The sequence below is a fragment of the Trachinotus anak genome, unplaced genomic scaffold (assembly GCF_046630095.1).
Source record: "Trachinotus anak isolate AG129_WGS33_773 ecotype Australia unplaced genomic scaffold, CSIRO_AGI_Tana_v1 ptg000015l, whole genome shotgun sequence".
NCBI lineage: Eukaryota > Metazoa > Chordata > Actinopteri > Carangiformes > Carangidae > Trachinotus > Trachinotus anak.
The window spans coordinates 7,223,267-7,241,116 of NW_027273866.1; the positions used below are offsets into that span (position 1 = coordinate 7,223,267).

The 17,850-nt window shown below is 41.1% G+C and overlaps 2 protein-coding genes across 3 annotated transcripts in view; both read right to left on the reverse strand.

Annotated features, from left to right (window-relative positions):
* Nucleotides 1-57: 57 nt before the first annotated feature.
* Nucleotides 58-3,365, reverse strand: fam98b (family with sequence similarity 98 member B). The gene is made up of 8 exons (XM_071497821.1): nt 3,183-3,365; nt 2,879-3,027; nt 2,622-2,750; nt 2,345-2,520; nt 1,846-1,926; nt 1,597-1,713; nt 1,167-1,334; nt 58-1,076 (listed from the first exon to the last, which is right to left on the reverse strand). The coding sequence occupies exons 1-8, from the start codon at nt 3,218-3,220 to the stop codon at nt 771-773; spliced, it is 1,164 nt and encodes a 387-aa protein (XP_071353922.1). The 5' UTR covers nt 3,221-3,365; the 3' UTR covers nt 58-770.
* Nucleotides 3,366-4,857: 1,492 nt separating this feature from the next.
* spred1 (sprouty related EVH1 domain containing 1) overlaps nt 4,858-17,850 on the reverse strand; it is a 33,903-nt gene continuing 20,910 nt past the window's right edge. For both annotated transcript variants that reach the window (XM_071497938.1, XM_071497939.1), the window contains 3 exons: nt 16,377-16,423; nt 10,257-10,412; nt 4,858-10,100 (listed from right to left, as the gene is read on the reverse strand). In XM_071497938.1, the coding sequence (XP_071354039.1) occupies nt 9,402-10,100; nt 10,257-10,412; nt 16,377-16,423 (902 nt within the window). In that variant the 3' untranslated portion in view covers nt 4,858-9,401. The remainder of the gene's footprint in view (nt 10,101-10,256; nt 10,413-16,376; nt 16,424-17,850) is intronic.

A 17,850-nucleotide genomic window follows, 5' to 3' on the forward strand; every position in this document is an offset into this window, starting at 1 on the left:
TTAGTCAGTGGTTGCATTATTTCTGTAGTTGGGTAAAACATCAAACATAAGAGGGCGTTCACATTATTGGTATTTATTAAATACATTTTGAGGTTAAAAAGGATGACAGTCATTATGTATAAGGCTGCTACAAAGCCTTTGAGGAAATTAGTTGTGATCTGATATTTTACAGCCTTGATTGTAAAGTGAAATACTGTATTTGATTAAAAAAGTGACTCAAAATTGACAGGGAGGCGGGGAACTACAGTAAGATTCAGAAGCGGAACCCTGTGATTTAGTCGAGTCTTCGGCTTGTTCTGTAATAGACAGCAGCGATTTCAGTCATCAAGTAACACAATGACCCAAACACTTTTGTTTTACCCAGGGAAAGAAGTTTTGCAGAGATTGACTTCAACGTCCCTCACTCTGCCCCTACATCTCTCTTAAATTGGAAAAGCTTCATCAGCAAAGTTTCCGTATATCATTTCATTTCATGTTGGGAAAGCATAAGTAGTGTCTCTGTCCCTCCTTTCAGTGTTCAGGATGATAATAATAATATCAAGATACTATGGCTGGTATTTTATTTTCATAAAAAAAATTTTAAAATTAAAAAAAAAAACAGGTGATAATATTAAAAAACAAAACAAAATGAAACTAATAAGATGTAAAAACGTGAACATTTGAAATCATCCACATGCAGAAGATTCGTCACTGAATGCTGCCATCAGTTTAGAAAAAAGTGTCTTCCATAGAAAACGAGATGGATCACTACACAGGAAAATCAGTAGAAATTAATACTGGTACCGTCCTCTCTTCTCTCCATGTCCTCCATATCCACCATGTCCTCCATAACCTCCATGTCCACTACGTCCTCCTTGGTTCCAGCCGCCTCCTCTCCAACCACCACCTCCTCCTCCTCCTCCTCCTCCACGTCCCCAGCCTCCACCACCTCCTCCTCCTCCTCCTCTTCCACCTTGGCCTCCCCAGCCACTGCCACCTCCACCGTCTTGTCTTTTCTGCCAGGGTGGCATCTCAGGGGGCGGGGCTTCTATCTCTGAGGGACGTCCTCCTCGGTCTGGCACTCTCCCCATCAGGACCTATGTATGAGAGAGAAGAGAAATGGTTTTTTCGGAGGGAAACGACAGATTGAGGGTATTTACTGGGAAAGAGGAAAAACTGTCTTTTACCTTGTTGACGGCACAAACAGTTTTCTCTCTGCTGGAGCCGCTGCTGGTCTTCACCACGTTGCAGATGTCTTCTCTGGCAGCCAGCAGCTTGGCCATGTCCACTGTGGACTGTGGCCTCAGAGAGTGTCTCCTAGGCTGGTAGGCGCTCGCCATGCTGTCCACCTTTACCTAACAAACCACACACATTTACAGTCCAGGCCATAAGTATGTGGACAGTTAAAAGACTTTTTGTTAGTAGTCAGTCAGTATGGAAAGAACTGTGTGGAAGATATAAGTGCAATCAATCAATCAATCAATCAATCAATCAGAAATCATTATATAAAGCTATGAGTTACATTTGCTACTAGGTTTTTCATTTTGCTGTTAAATTCATTGTCCTCAGTTTAGTGGGGGGTGACTGGTTTGATGTGCAATCATCACATGGACGTGCCTTGGCTCGGTCTGACCATCCGAAAGACTGAACTGTGACGTCCAACCGTTTGATCAGCATCCTGCGCCGACACTCGTACTCCGAGGACAGGACTGTGTTGATGTTGTGCAACTTCTCCTGCAGAGACATGAGACAGTGACTTTAAATTAAAACGATACTATTGCATGACACAAAACACAATTAGCCCCTGACATACAGATACAAGGGTTAACAGGTAACATGGCTTATTTTAGACATTGATCTACTAACCCACTGTTCACTGGTGAGAGATTTCTTCAGCACCGGGCTTCCAATGGAGACCTCTGGAAAATCTTTAAGTACTTTATCAACCTATGAAACACATGGTTCAATGTATTAATATGGCGTGGTAATGGTACAAAATAGACCCGACTGCCATACATAGAACTGTGTAATGGTACAAATTCAGTTCACTATAAGTCAGTTGTATTGGCTATTATAATTATGTTAAGCACAGAATTAAAGGAAAGTTAAATTCTTTGCCCAAAAACAAATCTGTGTCACTTTAGCCATGGTTTCAAATATTTTTGCTATAGTATAATGTTCAAAGCAGTGTGTTCACTGCATGCACAACAACAAATGCTTACTGGTCTTCAGTTATAAATATATAGAAAATATAGACTATTGATGGGGATGCATTATCACCTGCCAGACTAAATCAAGGGTTATCACTGGTGACTTTTGATGGTGCTAATACCTGTGTACTTTATATAGTATTGCATGGTCCCACCTTGGATTGTATTTGGGAGAAGACTACTGCTGCGTCTGGTCCTCTGGGCTCCGATAGCTTCAGTGTATCACAGATCGCTTGAAGCTCCTGATACGCCGGTTTCTCGTCTTGCTGTTTTTCAGAGACTTGTCTGCTCCTCACAATCTGAGCCGTCTGAAGCTCAGAGCAGAGGAACACTTCAACAGAGACACAGAATTATCATCTTTAATTATTTCCCGACAACACAGAGAGCCTGTGGCACATCAACTGGAAGGAAGGAGCAGCGGTGATTACATACAGGCACACTTGAGATGATCCTTTGTGCTTTGCACGCTGCCCTTCAGAATCCCTGAAACGACTGCTTCATAAGGACAGTGCAACTCCTTCAACAAACCGCTCATCTCAACCTGGAGGCTGTCCATGTCATCTGATGGTGAGTGGGAGGGGGAGGACAGAGACAGATGTTCAGCGCGAGAGAAATCAGGCACAACTGAGAGCAGCATCCACACTATTGTGTTTCACGGAGAGGAGGAGGTGTGGATGCATGTGGCTCACCTGGACCGGAAGTAATGCTTTCCTCCAGGTCGCACAGCGGCTGTAACCTGGATGCCAGCCACCCGCACAGGTCCACATACTCCTGCGAGGACAGGCCTCCCTCCGCGGCGCGGAGCAGCGCCTTCTCCTCCAGCAGAGGGCCGTCGTAGCTGAGGAGCCATCAAATGCAGTCACATTTTAGACAGCAGCGTTGTTCACAAGTAGCTATTATAGTGTCGGGCTCTTCATTTCATAAACACACACCATGAAAATGTAACGGCGGCGGATGTAAAAGCTAACGTCACATGCTAACACTGAAGCTTACCCCAGCTGCTCTAACGAGTCTAAAATGTCACACTCCATCGCTGCGTCCGTGAGGCTTTTTACGTCTAAATATCTATTTAAAGCAGTACGACATTGTGTTTAAAACGATGTCAACACAAACACCATCTGTCGCCATTCATTTCATACAACGGCATCGTGCCTCCATGTTGTTCCGGTGACGTATGAGAGCCGGAGTGAAATGTGCGACTTGGAGACTAAGGTTCCACAACGTTGGTTCCGCGCCAGCATGTCAGTACAAAGCAATAGATAGATAGATAAATAAATAAATAAATACAGATACGAGTAAAAGTCAGACTTTGCCTCAAATATTTACAGTACAAACTAAAAATACTTACATGAATAGTTGCAATCAAGTGATGTTAAATCATTGCCTAATTAATTGAAAAATCAATCAAATTAAAACTACAGAGTGGTGTAGCACAACTTAAGGTTAAGAAAATCCTGTAAAATCCTCAAAGAAAAAACAAGCTTGTTTTTCAGAGTTCCTGAATAGTTGACTTTTTTTTTTAAACTTAATTTGTGAGTAAGAAGAAATGCATTATTGTCCCGTTAACACCCATAGTTCTGAAGTACTTTAACTGAGTATTTCCACTTTATGCTAGTGGGGGGGAAAGTTACTGCTTGCAGATTGCTATTTTAAAAATGTATAACTAGCACGTACATCGTTTTACTGTACTATAATTATACTACCTAAACGTATCATATTGGCTACATACAACATTAAAATGCTGCTTACACATTAGTGTGTCAATAATAATAATCCACTTATACAACATATAATAATATAATGTAGACAAGGGCCATTATTCCTGCATAATTAGTGCATTTTTACATTGTGGAATTGCAATTTTTACCTTAGTAGAAGAACTAAATACTTCTTCCACCACCACAGGTTAATTCCATCCTTATTTATTCACACATAAAAGAATTATTAGGATCATTAATATGAGCCTATTGGTTAGTGTTGCTCTTGGGAGACAAATGGAATTTGGTTCAGCAGCTTCTCTGTTGTTATTTCTGCCAAAAATCATCCTCACCTTAACTATAATCACCAGTATAATACAACATCTTGTCACCTCATTGAAGCCTTTGGAGCAGCGCTACAACGAACTTGTTTTTTTCCATTTAATCAATGTCGTTTTGTGCAACTAACAGACCAAAATACAAAGATACTCAAATTACGATGATACGAAACAAGAGGAGAACAACAAGCTATCACATTTTAGAAGCTGTAACCAGAGTATGTGTGCTATTTTTTTTATTGATAATTGATCAGAATTGCTTATTTTCCATCAATTGATCAATTGTTTCAGTTCTGCTTCTTAGTTTTCTGGTCTGAATTTAGATTTTTTTTTTATTTCAAAGGCTAGTATGTCCTTGGTACAAATGCAGACGCAACATTTCAGTCCTGATAGTTGAACTTCAAGTACTGTATTTACAAAGAGTAATACCTTCTCCTAATCAGCATTATGCATCGTTGTCAGTCTGTCTCTCAAGGTGAAACATTTTACACCCGGGTGGAGCCAAGCACAGAACATGTGTCTGATCAGTGATGAGGACCACAGCATTTGTTTGAGTGGGGATTTCCAATCTCCATTTTACACAGAAATGTAAATGGATATAGAGAAACACAGTGAAGCCTGCACAGCAAAAGATTAAAACTCACCATTTTATTATGATAATGTTATTTGATATGTCAAATTACAAGTGTATGATGTAACATAAAAACAGTTACAAACATATGTATGCATATTTACATTATATATTTATGAAAAGTAACGAGCTACATCTGTATGAAGAAAATACAACTATGACATGAGTTATTGGGACTATAAATTTTACATCATATACTTGGTATTCTCGAACCATGATAAGAAATACCTAGACGTGTAGAAACCAATAGAACCAGAACGAGAGATGTTAAATTGTAAGATGAAAACTAGGATGGACGTGAGGCACTTTTTTGAGGTTGTCATGATGTGAAAGCCGATGGCACTAAGAAAAGAAAAAGAAAAAAAAAAAAAAGATGCACAGGAAAGAAATATGCACAAAGAGAGAGTGAAAAAAAAAGAAAAAAGAAAGAAAACAGGCAGTGTTTACAGAATAGTTAAGAGTAGTACCATTTATACTGCAAGTTTCAAAACACAAATGTCTTCCACTATTTAGAACTAATCACATAAATGTTACATCAAGCGCTGTAAGATGAAAAAAAGCTTACATATAGTATCATCAGTGCACCAAAGCATTGGAGAATTGAAACATAACCACTCAACTGCTGTGAAAAGTAACCTTTTTAAAACAATACACTGAAGAGAAACAGGTTTATATAGCTTTTTCTTTTTTAATCTACACAATGTCAAGAATGTACACTTGTATGCATTCCCAAAGATATGCACAATTTCCAAGATTGAAAGAGGATAAAAGACTAGCAGCAAAGTGGTTAAAACTGAAGTCTTATATAATGCAGGTCAAAAAAATATATATATATTAAAGCGGACAGACACATGTTGCATATATAATACAGTACATGACAGGAAGTTGCACTGTGCTGGTTAATGCAGAATGAGAAGTGTTATTTCAGCATTCTCTACACTTTGTATAAATGCACGTCCTACATTTTGCTTCTCAGCCAGCAAGTTTTAATCAGGTTCATCAAACCTTGGTTCAGCTTGCAATAATGCAGGGCAATCCAATTACAATGGGAGAATACGACAACCAACCAAACATTTGGTTACACACCAACCCCACACACGCACCGCCAGCACACACACACAGTACACACGCTCGCCGTGGGCACACAGGAACGCACATTTATAGTAACACTCGCACACCCACACACATGCACAAGTGTCCACTTCATCACAAAGAGCAATCAAACATTTAAAAACTCGCCGTCATGGTTATATGCTGTTGGAGAATTAGGGTTTAACAGTCGTTCATAGCTGATTTTCTCTGTCAACACAATAAAATTAGTGATTGTATCTAGCAGCTTTATATGTATGTATGTAAATATATATATATTTATATATCAAACTTTTGAAACAAGTGGACTGCCACTACTGTACCATGTTAGCACTATCCTTCCTTCTACCGTACAAAACTAGAGAGAAACTCTATTAGAAGCTCAATAGTCATTTCCATCACAAACGCCCTCTACTTTTCAATGTGAAATAATACTAAAAGGTGACCTATGTACATAATGCTGTCAATTGAAGCTACAGTATATGCTGACAGCAACGATAAATACAGCTCTATCTTTAAAATTTCAAAAACAAAAAAGCTGGGATTATTATCAGTACTTAAATATAGTGTTAAGTATTTACAGGTGTTTGGAGTTTGGTACCAGGGGTTGGTTGTCTACCTATATAGCATTAAAGTGTCCTGTCCCCATCACTGACTCAGTCTGCAAAGAGGTCAATGTGTTTCCCACGTTAGAAAGTTTGCATAGAAAGTAAAGGGAGCGTTGGTCGGGGTGGAATTAGGAAAATAAATGTTTCTCCTGCCACTACAGTATTTTTAAAGCAGGAGTGACGGGAGGTGAGAAGAGATGCATATCTGTTAGCAACAGCACATGGATGTTGTTCTAAATCTGCTGTTAAATACTGAGGTGTATCACAATTAGCACTTATTTCGAATGTGCCAATGTTAATTTCAGTTATTGCAGCCAGACGTCCAAACTGAAGCGTTATTTCTGTGGGTAATTTTAGTTTGGGTCAAAAAATGTTTTCTGAGCCAGACATTTACAATTTTTAAAATCTTCTGCTCTTTTGAGTGGGAAATGGGTTTCAAACACAGCTCGACTCTGACTTTCAGTCTGCCTAGTCCCTGTTTGTTAAAGGACCTTAAAGGATTATAATTAGACTTATTTCCTGTCTTTCCGAGAGCTGTGTGAGAGAATCAATGCCACTCTCATGTCTGTATAGTAAATATGGAGCTGAAACCAGCACCTGGTTAGCTGAGCTTAGACTGGAAGGCTGAAACTGGGGGAAACAACTAGCCTGGCTCTGTCCAGAGCTAGCAAAATCTATCTACACCTCTGAAGCTCACCATTTAACATGTTATATCATGTTTGTTAACAAAAACCAACTGTAAAAACTAACTATAATTTGTACACTTGGTTTTTGTACAAATTATAACAACATATAACATACTAATTAGTGAGCCTCAGAGATGCTACTAGATAGATGTTGTTACCTTTGGATAGAGCTAGGCTATCTATTTCCATATTCCCAGTTTTTATGCTCAGCTAAGCTATGCTAACTGACTGCTGGTTCCAGCTCGATGTAGAGCACACAGGAATGACAGTGTTATTGATTTTCTCATCCAACTTTTGGCAAGAAAGCAAATAAGTGAATTTCCCAAAATTACAAATGAGTCCTTTGATACCAGGATGCTAGTCATTACTGTTTAGAGTCAAAGCCTTAATTACATAGTCAGTGGTGACATTAAATGACATCAGATCACCAGTGCATATGAAGACCTATGCACACACACACACACACACACACACACACACACACACACAACATCTGTATGTTTTTTCGTTCTTTTTTGTTAACATCGCTAAGATACTCAGCATTCTTGAAACAATGCATTCATTCATTCATTCAGGGCTTGTTAAATGACGACACATGGATGGAGTGGACTAACTTCCAAAGAACAACATAATAACTACATTTGCACGAGATATTGTGGGGGGCGGGAGGGGGGATAAAAGAAAACAATAAGGAAGAACTGATTCATGGGACAAACATGGAAATTTGAAGAGGGTGCTGCAACCAAAGCTTGGAGAGCAGTGCTTTCAGGAGGATTTCCCCTACGCCAAATTGGATGTTAAATTAGTTAAATTTATGTACAGACTAATTCCAAAATCTGAGGGTTTCTCAATCAAAGAATAGCCTGATTTAAGTGCCTCATCATTTAACCAAGGAGCACTGTAACCCCTGTACTCACCAAAACAAAACTTGCTGGTTGAGCAACATTTCAGCCTTTGTTTCAAAAATAATTGTAAAATGAGTAGGAAAATAACAATGAAGAAACAAAAACAACAATTTCACTACAGCAGTAAATAACTGGACCAAAAGTGAGATTCACTGGAGTAAATGAAATTGTCACGCATCGGTTTCAATTTAAATGGTTCAAGAGGTTCTAATGCTATTTTTGTGACGTGGAAAAACTATTTTGGGGAACTCAGCATGGTAAAGTCATTACCATTTTTTTCCCTTCTAATCATGGAATCGATCCCTTTATTTTGGAATGCAATCAAATTGTCCCAATCACCTTGGGAAGGCAAGGTAATCGTTTCAACATCTTCTAAGTGAATGTCAAAAGCTATGCCAAGCTGTACCTTCAGAAACAAGCTGTTACTCTGTGATTTTTTTCAACATTCGATGGAAAGGAAAACAAGGAAATCAATTGGCCATTCATCCACCACAGCAACATCTCTCAAATGTTAAAATTACACTAAATATGGTGGTTAATGTACCACAATTTGAGAGGGTTACCTTTACTCGGTGGGGGGAAATACCATTTCTAGTGCACTTTTCTCTGTCTAGTAATTACATTGTCAGCAAATGCTTAAGCCATGAAGGAAAGGCCACTGTTACCCAACTGCAAATTCACAAAAAAGCAAGAACATATCCCTTTTAGCATACTCAAACAGCAAGTATTTTTCTGAACGCAGAATAGTTTTGTTTTCTTTTTTTGTCATTATGTTGTCGCTCTCTGTACAAAAGACAATTTTCCTTCATAAAGTTACACATTACTTGTAGTAGAGTTCTGACATTTGTGGCCTGGCTTTGTCAATGCATGAGTGTAAATGTGTGAGAGAGAGGTCTGTGTGTGTATGTTTGTGTGTGTGTGTGTGTGTGTGTGTGTGTGTGTGTGTGAGATCAGGTGTGTTTAGTAACATCTCCGAGTCTATTAATCTTGACGGTTCCTCCTCCTCTTCTCCTCAGATTAAGCTCCTGAACTTAGCTTGATGCTCAGAGCCCCCACAAAGCATATGGTTTGTCCTCCACTGCTGCTTGTCGGCGACAAACACAAACTGAAATCTCCAAAAGCCCTCAGAGCTGGGGATCAACAACATATCACCCCGTCTGAGAGGGGAATGAAAAAAGGATGCCGGCTTTTAATTTTCCGCTTTTATCCACTTCCTGTGTTAGCTAGCTTTGAGGGTGTCCCAGAGTCTGGCGTCGGGTCACCCCGCGGCCTTGTGCTTGCCCCCACAGCAGCGGCAGGCCTCGCCACAGTGGTGGCAGGCGCGCAGGGGCAGGTAGCAGCACATGCAGGGCGCAATGAAGGAGAGCGCCACCAGGGCCAGCCAGCGTAGACAGAACTGCTCGTCAGATGTGTCACATGAGCAGGGGTCTGAGAAGTCGCCCTCGGAGTCGGACATGCAGTGGTACAGCATGCTCTCGGCGCACAGCATGCAGCTAACTTTGTAGATGCACTGCTTGATCGGGTCGGGAGCGTCTTGGCACTGCCCCCGCCAGTTGTCTTCGTGGTTGAACATCTCCCGACAGTAGATGCAGCGCGAACGCTCACCGTCCTCTCGTCGCCGTCGGCCCTTCTTGGACTTCAGCAGGGGCGAGGGCTGAGTCTTGATAGCTGTGTCCTTGCCCAGACCCAGCCCCATACCTGTTCCAATTCCCATACCAGGGCCAGAGTGGGGGTCCCCACCTGGGCCATCGGGGAAGAGGTACTCGCACTTCTTACTGTCCAGTTTGTGGAAGGCGGTGGGGAAGTCCAGGTCCTCGCGGTCAGCCTCCTGTTTCCACATGACAGGGTGGCGGTAATCCTCATAGCCGCGGATGAGCACATCTTTGCGTGGGTTGATGCGAACAATCTCCTCTTCGTCCATGTGAAAACTGACATGACGAGTCGACTTAAAGGAGACCTTCAAAAGAGGAGATATTGACAATCAGTTGGTTTACTTCATTCTTCGTTATTAGAATTTTATTTCACAAGCTTCAATCTTGCACTTTCATGCCAAGAAGAACTTATAATTCAGAATTTTAAGGATGTGATTCGTTGGTGTGGAGAAGAGGCAGACCTGTGGAGGCAGGTAGCGGCGGTTGCTGGAGGGGAACTCGTCGAAGGGCTGGGCACGGACGTAGCAGCCCCTGAATGGCTCGGTGGATACGACGTTGTTCAGGGGAGAGAATGGCTCTTTCATTGGGGTACAGATGGAGGGAGGCTCATCACAGGCCTGGAGGAATACAGAAAAAAACACAAGTGAGATCAGGTAGGTTTGAGAGTTGACGGAAAACTCAAAGACATTTTATGTTTCCCCTCAAGAAGACGCACATCAAAAGAAACACAAGACAATTGGATGCTGACATGATCTATTAAGTACTTAACTCACAAAAAAATTACCTGATTGGAGCCAAAGCATTTCTAAACTATTTTAAGGAATCTCTTTAGATAAATTCTGATGTGCAGTCATTATTGTAAGATAAATACATTTAAAAAAAGAATAAACAATGAAAAAGTGTATTAAACACTCACAGTCTATGCTACCATAACACTGTCAAAAGCACCAATGGTTGATCAGTTCAGTTTTGACTCAGGGTGTGTAGGCTGTGTGCGTTCCACTCGTAACCACCAGGGGGCATCCTGCACCCACACATGGCCAAATGACACTGCTGTGTGGTGATGACTCAAGGCCCTTCTGTTAAGAACTCAGAGTTCCCATCAGCCTTGCATTTGTTCCCACAAACATTTTAACTGATGCAAAATCTACAAACACAGGCCTAAAAAAAAAAAAAAAAAAAAAAAGAGGCTTTTGAAACATGCAAAGAAAAATAAAACAAGAGAAATATTGGAAATTGTGCAAGGAAAGGCGAATGTGAGCGAACATTCCTTCCACCTCACGCCAAACAATCTCATAATTACAAGAGGGACGCTCACTGTTGACATCAATCAGGATGAGATGTCTATAAATAACATCTTGTGAATGCCACAGACGGCATCAAATACAGCAAAAATATTTCTACACATCCGGAGATATAAAATAAATAGTTATAGATCCAATAGAAACAGTCGAATACTTCAGTGCTCATGGCAACAAAATTAGAAGCGATGGCTATTTCATGATTCATGCGTGCAGAGGTGATGAGAGACGGGGGAGGATAGTCGGTTATTACATCAAGAGCCTTGTGATGATATTTCATGTCCAGCGTTTATCAGCACAACCATCTGCACTACTTCCAGCTTGTTCACGCACCAAACATCATATCCCATGAAAATAAAGAGAACTGGGGTGGATTAAATTCAAAACATCAAATTAAAGTTGTCTTTTTTTAATACTGTCTGTATAGACAAACTGTTTGAAAATGAGCCAAATAAACTGCAGGTCTTCAGGGCTATTTCTCTCTTCAAGTCCTACTCAGAAATACACAAACATGGATGGATGCACGCTGAGCTATCAACCACACGATCTCACTGTATTCAAGCCTTTTACACACTGGCTAGCTGTCCCTCTTTTCCCACACTCACCCCGACCTCATCAAGGCAGGGTTAGTCCTCCTCTCTTCTCCTTCTCCCACCCTCTCTCTCTCTCTCTCTCTCTCTCTCTCTTTCCCTCTCTCTGCTCTGCGTGTGGAGGAGGCTGCTGGCTCTGGTTAGTCAGTGCCGTGTGTAAAGTAGCCCACGCCAGTGCTTTAACGCACAGCGGAAATCTGGTTTGCTCCCAGCTGCTGCTACAGTAATTACTGTCCTGTGGTTGCTAAGAGATGCTTCCTTTGACTTCTTTTTTTTCCCCTCTCTTTCTCTTCTTTTTTTTTCCCTCTCTCTCCTCCGCTAGCTCCCCTCCCACCCCCACCTCTAGACTGCTAACACATGGTGTGTGTGTATGTGTGTGTGACTTTGCTCCCTCTTTGCCTCCAAACATACCAAGTGGTGTAACACACATCCACCGCGTCTGCAGGGGAATGTGAGGAATAGGAGACAGTGGAGGGAGAGAAGAGAAAGAACAGAACAGGAAAAAATGAGTTTGTGTTGTATTCATATGTGTGTCTGTGTGTGTGCGAGAGGGAGAGAGAAAGGGAGAAAGAGAGCAAGAGGCCAAAGAGTCTGCCGAGGGAATGTCATAAACCAGCTCCAGCTGGAGAAATGCAGCACAGAACTTAAAAAGCCAGATGACAGCTGTGTGTGTATGTGAGAGAAAGAGAGAAAGGAGCGAGGGGTTGAGAGGTGGGGGGGGGCCGAAATGGGAAACAGACTTGGGCTTCCTTTTAAAGCTCTTGCCTAAGCCCCACCATTCAAAGGCATGCGTGGGGGCCAATCTGGAGCTGATCTGGCCCTAGAGATGTGGCTGGGTGAGGGAGGAGAGGAGAGGAGAGGAGAAGATGGGAGGGATGGAAGGGAGCGGGGTGGAGGTGGTGGGAGCCAGGGGCAACCTGGCTCCGCACCAACATCAGGGATCCATGCACTTCCGCCCTCAAAGGCACAGGGGCTCAGGACAGGGAAGGCTGGGGTCGGCCCACATACTGAAAAGCCACTCAGCGTACTAGCTCTGTGCATTAGAGACAAGAATGGAGCAGAAAAGACAATGTGCATATTCAGAGGTCTGATCAACAACACTAAACTGTTTATGTCTGTGAATATATGCATTTCTCACGCTCAGCTCAAATGAGGCAAATCATGAGTAGCGCTTATCTCTGGGTCTTGTTAACTCAAAAACAAAGAAGTACGGACAAGTTACAGGCTATTCCGCACACATCCCTTAAAGTAATGGGAAATATGCTTATTCTCTTTTTTGCCAAGAGTTACATGAGGATACCAGTACCACTCATAAGCCTGAATGCTAACTATGAAGCCACAGCCAGCAGCCAGTTGGTTTAGCTTAGCATAAAGACTGGAAACAGGGGGGTTAGCTAGCCTGACTCAGATAACAAAATCCAACTACCAGCACTTTAACACACCGATTAACACAGCATTTTGTTTAATCTGTTAAAAACTGAACTGTAAAAATGACAATTTGTGGTTTAACACAGAGTTACGTGCTGACTAGTTCCAGGCTATAGGTTCATATTTAACACATGTACATGAGACTTGTACCAATCGTCTCATCTAACTCGTAACACCAAAGCTAATGTGCACAAAACTGCTCCTTTGATCCACTTGTCTTTACTGGCTGCTTCAAGGAGCCCTGTCAAGCCAAACCAAAACAGTCTCTGAGTTTCTGCTCTATGAGTGAAGCTGTAGAAGTCAACTAGCCAACCAAACCCCCGTGTACTAAACTGATAAGAGAAAACTTCCTGCCAGTGCTAAATTAAATGCGGATGTTTTCCTGTGGCATTCAAAAAAAAAGAAAAAAAGAAAAAAAAAAAGTACTAACGGAAGGACTGTGGTGGTACAGCAAATTCCTGGCAGTGGGTCATCACAGCTGAGTAGGATATTGTGCAACCGCCTTTTTTTAAGTGGGTTAAATATGTTGCATATGCATATATAATGTGTTTGTTTCTGAGCGAGAGAAACAATATGGTAAGCTTGTGAAGGGCATACAAATGGGTGCTGAGCCTCAGTGGGCAGGATGTGGGTGGAGAGGACTGTCTTGAACGCATACATTGACACAGACAACACATAAACGCATGAATGACCTCTCTCTCTCTCTCTCTCTCTCTCTCTCTCTCTCTCTCTCTCTCTCTCTCTCTCTCTCTCTCTCTCTCTCTCTCTCTCTCTCTCTCTCTCTCTCTCTCTCTCTCTCTCTCTCTCTCTCTCTCTCTCTCTCTCTCTCTCTCTCTCTCTCTCTCTCTCTCTCTCTCTCTCTCTCTCTCTCTCTCTCTCTCAAAGTCAAAAGCTTTTAACAATGCAAGGCTATCATGAATTCCACCAAATTTCAGATGTCTGAATCTAATCAATGAACTAAAACAAGGCTTGATGGTGACCTCCCATGCTGATGATACACTGGCATCCGTTTTCTCAACAAGGTTGCAAATACTCAGGACGGATCTGCTGCCTCTAAAGGGAACCGTTAATAGCACAAACTCAAGGCACAAACACAGGAATTTATGTACATGTTACTTTTTGTATAGGTTATGTGGGTTGGTTGGTTATGTGTACGAACAGTAGTGTGAATGTTGAATTTTGGAGCATAAATCCACACGGCCATGTCACACCTTGTTGTGTGGTACTACTTGCTAGTTCTCTGGCTGCAGCACTTGCCACTGGTTCACTTCTCTTTCTCTGTAGCCCAGGTCTCAGACCGCAACATTCGGATGCCAAATCACCATGGTGACACCCTCAGTGGCTCACTTGCTGAACCTTGTGAACACCCCACCCCCCCACCCCCCCACCCACCCAACCTTCAGCACCCAACCATCCACCCACCCACCCGTCCTCCTCCCCCCTACCACTACCCCCACCCCCGCTGCCTAGCAACAACGGTGCCATTGGATTTCCTGTATGTTCAGGCTGATTCCTTAAAGAGGAACTTCACCACAGGAACAGGAACGTGGCTCTCCCTCCTTCACTGCACTGCTGCTCCACATCATACAGGGTGTCAGACACGAGGCAGGTCAAAGGTGATGATGACAAGTCTCTGGTAAATGCAATGAGCTCATAGCTCAAAAGTAAGCCATTGAAGGTGCAGTGTGGTGTCAAAAACAAGATCATAAAGACAGCTTGTTGAAGTGGCGGTGGCATTTTAAATGATCAGACTCAGCAAAAACTAGAAACTCCATGCACTGCTATGCAACAGCCCTACAATAAGTACTTGTTGAGGCTACTATTTTAGTTGCTTGCACCTTGGCTCAGTTTCATGATATGTTTTGAAGTTGTACTTTTGTGTTCACCACAAACTCCATGGTGAAAAATGACCCGGCTAGAATCAATACCTCTCTGACACAGTGTCAACAGTCATTAATTATAGGTTTCACAAAGGTAGCACCCGTTGCAGGACAGTTGTATGCATTGGATTGCATTACAATGTGCAGAGGTTTCTGTATTTCTCGTCAATCACTGTAAGTGTGCGTTTACAAGAACTGCCCTCCCTCCCACTAATGTCTTTTCACCTACTTTGCAATCAGAAGTAAAACAGGTGACGGATGTTCCTGTAACAGGCCTGATATCTAAAACAAATGAACATGGGTGTGTAGACTTGAACTATATACCTGCTGCCCTTCTCTGCTAAAGAGAACAAGGCACTCTTTACCACACATGTCGACAGTCAATATAGCGCCACACGCTATATACACACACACACACACACACACATATATTATATATATATATATATATATATATATATATATATATATATATATATATATATATATATATATATATATATATATATATATATATATATATATATATATATATATATATATATATATATATATATATATACACATACATACACACACACACACATATATTATATTATATTATATTATATTTTATATATATATATATATTTATATATATATACACATACATACATACATACATACATACACACACACACACACACACACACACAATTTTTAACATAATGCACCTGAACAGTTCTCAACGCGTCAACACAAAGAGGCCAAACTCATGAGGAAACACATTCAGGCTGGAGAACATTGAAATCACAGGGCATTTTCACCAAGCTACCTTTGAACAACCAGATCCTGAGGCAACGGTTATTACATCAGCATCTATTGTAACAAGAGTGACAGCTACCACATTAGATTGATGGATACAGCTAAGCTTGCTCCAGCACATTCACTGGCCAACACCCAGCTTCACCTCAGGGTCTGGCTGGCACTGGTTTAACACCTGTAAATCTCTAAGAACAACTGTTAGAAGACAAAGGCACACGTCAGCGCCTGGCTGGGACACATCAGGCCTCAAACATATGGCTCAGGTTCTAGCTATGACCTGCCTCCTATTTAATGGTGAGGGAGGGTTGAGTAATGAATACAACTTTGTAAAAACCTACAGTAGGCGCTCTTTAACACCATAATTGACTATCTTTCACTCAATGATACATAGATACTTGATTAAAGAATTATCAGTGTGTTATTGTGTATTAGTCATTTCATCTCTTCTCTCTTTCATTTTGTTTGTATTTTCAAGCAAGAACATATTATTAAAAAAGCCTACTTTCTAAATAAATTTGACCCAACAAACACAAAACACATTTTCTTCACAGTAAGAACTCAGCTTTGATTTCACTCACCGGTAGTCCATCCTCGGGAGTATCCCCTTCCCCAAATGACCGACAACCTGGAAGAGAGAGGGAGAAACGCAGAGGGGAAAAAGATTAGATGAACGACCTGATGATTTTATATGTTCAAGCTGATTTAAGCATTGTTACAGTTAATTAAGCAACAAAAGCTTAGATCAGTTAAGTATTAAACACACACGACCTATGTAACAGCATTGTCTATGGCATACTATATCTCAATTAAAACCTCCTCACACAGACACCAACTGTATTACTGACATGGCGCCTTAAGGTTTTTGTACATTACAAAACCTGTGTAATAGCACACACGCGTAGCACTATTTTTAGTGTCTTAGCCAAGTTGTGTGTTTTACAAATAAAAGGAAAGACTTCTTTTTGGACCACTAGGGGGCAAAACCTCATAGAAAACCAGTTAAATTGTGTACCAGATTCTGAATTACAGTCTTTCACATAATTGTACCAACAAGATATTTTTTAAGCCTTAGCTTCATTTCTCCTAATTTATACCTTGTTCATCAAAACTATTTCGCCGTCAATGAATGGCATCTCCTCGACAAAGCACAATAGATTTACAATGCTGATTCTTGTTAGGGCAGAATAGGCCAAGACTTCTGCTTTCCTCTAACTGTGCGTAATGGGGAAATGAAAGCTGCTTTGTGTCAGTGGGGCACACAGAAGTTAATGAAATATGCATGCCTAGAATAATGTAACCCCGACCTCGGCTAAAACGCCATGTGCCATTTCCGCATCCAAAACACCTCGTCTGCTGATGCTGGAGTCAGAGCTTATGTTTCAGGTATCAGGCTGACCATGTTACAGCTTTTCATTACCACAGAGAATTAAACTGGTTCTGTGGATGGTGTAACCTGAGGAGAGACACTAATGTTACTGGTATTTTTTTTTTTTTTTTTTACACAAAATGCTGTTTTGTTAAACCCCTTTCTACTAATAAAAGGGTTGGATTTTTTTTAAAAATTGTTTTAATAGATAATACTGCTGACCAATAGTAATTAAAAAATGCTGAACTAATGCTGATGATGAACTGTTGTTAATTGTAATTGTGTTCATATGTGGGTTAAGTGTGTGAAATCTGAAGATGCTCTGTTTAGATTAAGGTGTTTGTGAATAATGGGCTAATTTGCCCCTAAAGCATGGGGTTGTTCAGTTCAATGAAGTAGGTCTATATCTAATGTTTGATGTTGAATAAAAACCAATTTTAACTATTATGTTATATGTTTCCTACCTAGCTTTACCTGTAATATGGGCACTACTGTGATTTGTTTCAGTTCAACATTCTTTGTCTTATTATCTATGCAACTTAAAGCTTAAAGGTTTTCAGATTTTTTCCTCTTTGCCATGACGGTTGGAAATCTAATGAAGTCCATTAACAAAAGTGACACATGACACAAGAATGTTGGGTTAGGTCAACAAACTTTGTGTTACACTCACGCACTTTCAGTTACCT

Bases quoted from the DNA above. Each gene is read 5' to 3' on its own strand.
- fam98b (XM_071497821.1), bottom strand. From the start codon at position 3,220: ATGGAGTGTGACATTTTAGACTCGTTAGAGCAGCTGGG. The intron at 2,751-2,878 runs GTGAGCCACATG...ACTCACCATCAG, and splicing joins AAGCATTACTTCCGGTCCAG to ATGACATGGACAGCCTCCAG. The intron at 1,714-1,845 runs GTTAGTAGATCA...ATGTCTCTGCAG, and splicing joins CTCTCACCAGTGAACAGTGG to GAGAAGTTGCACAACATCAA.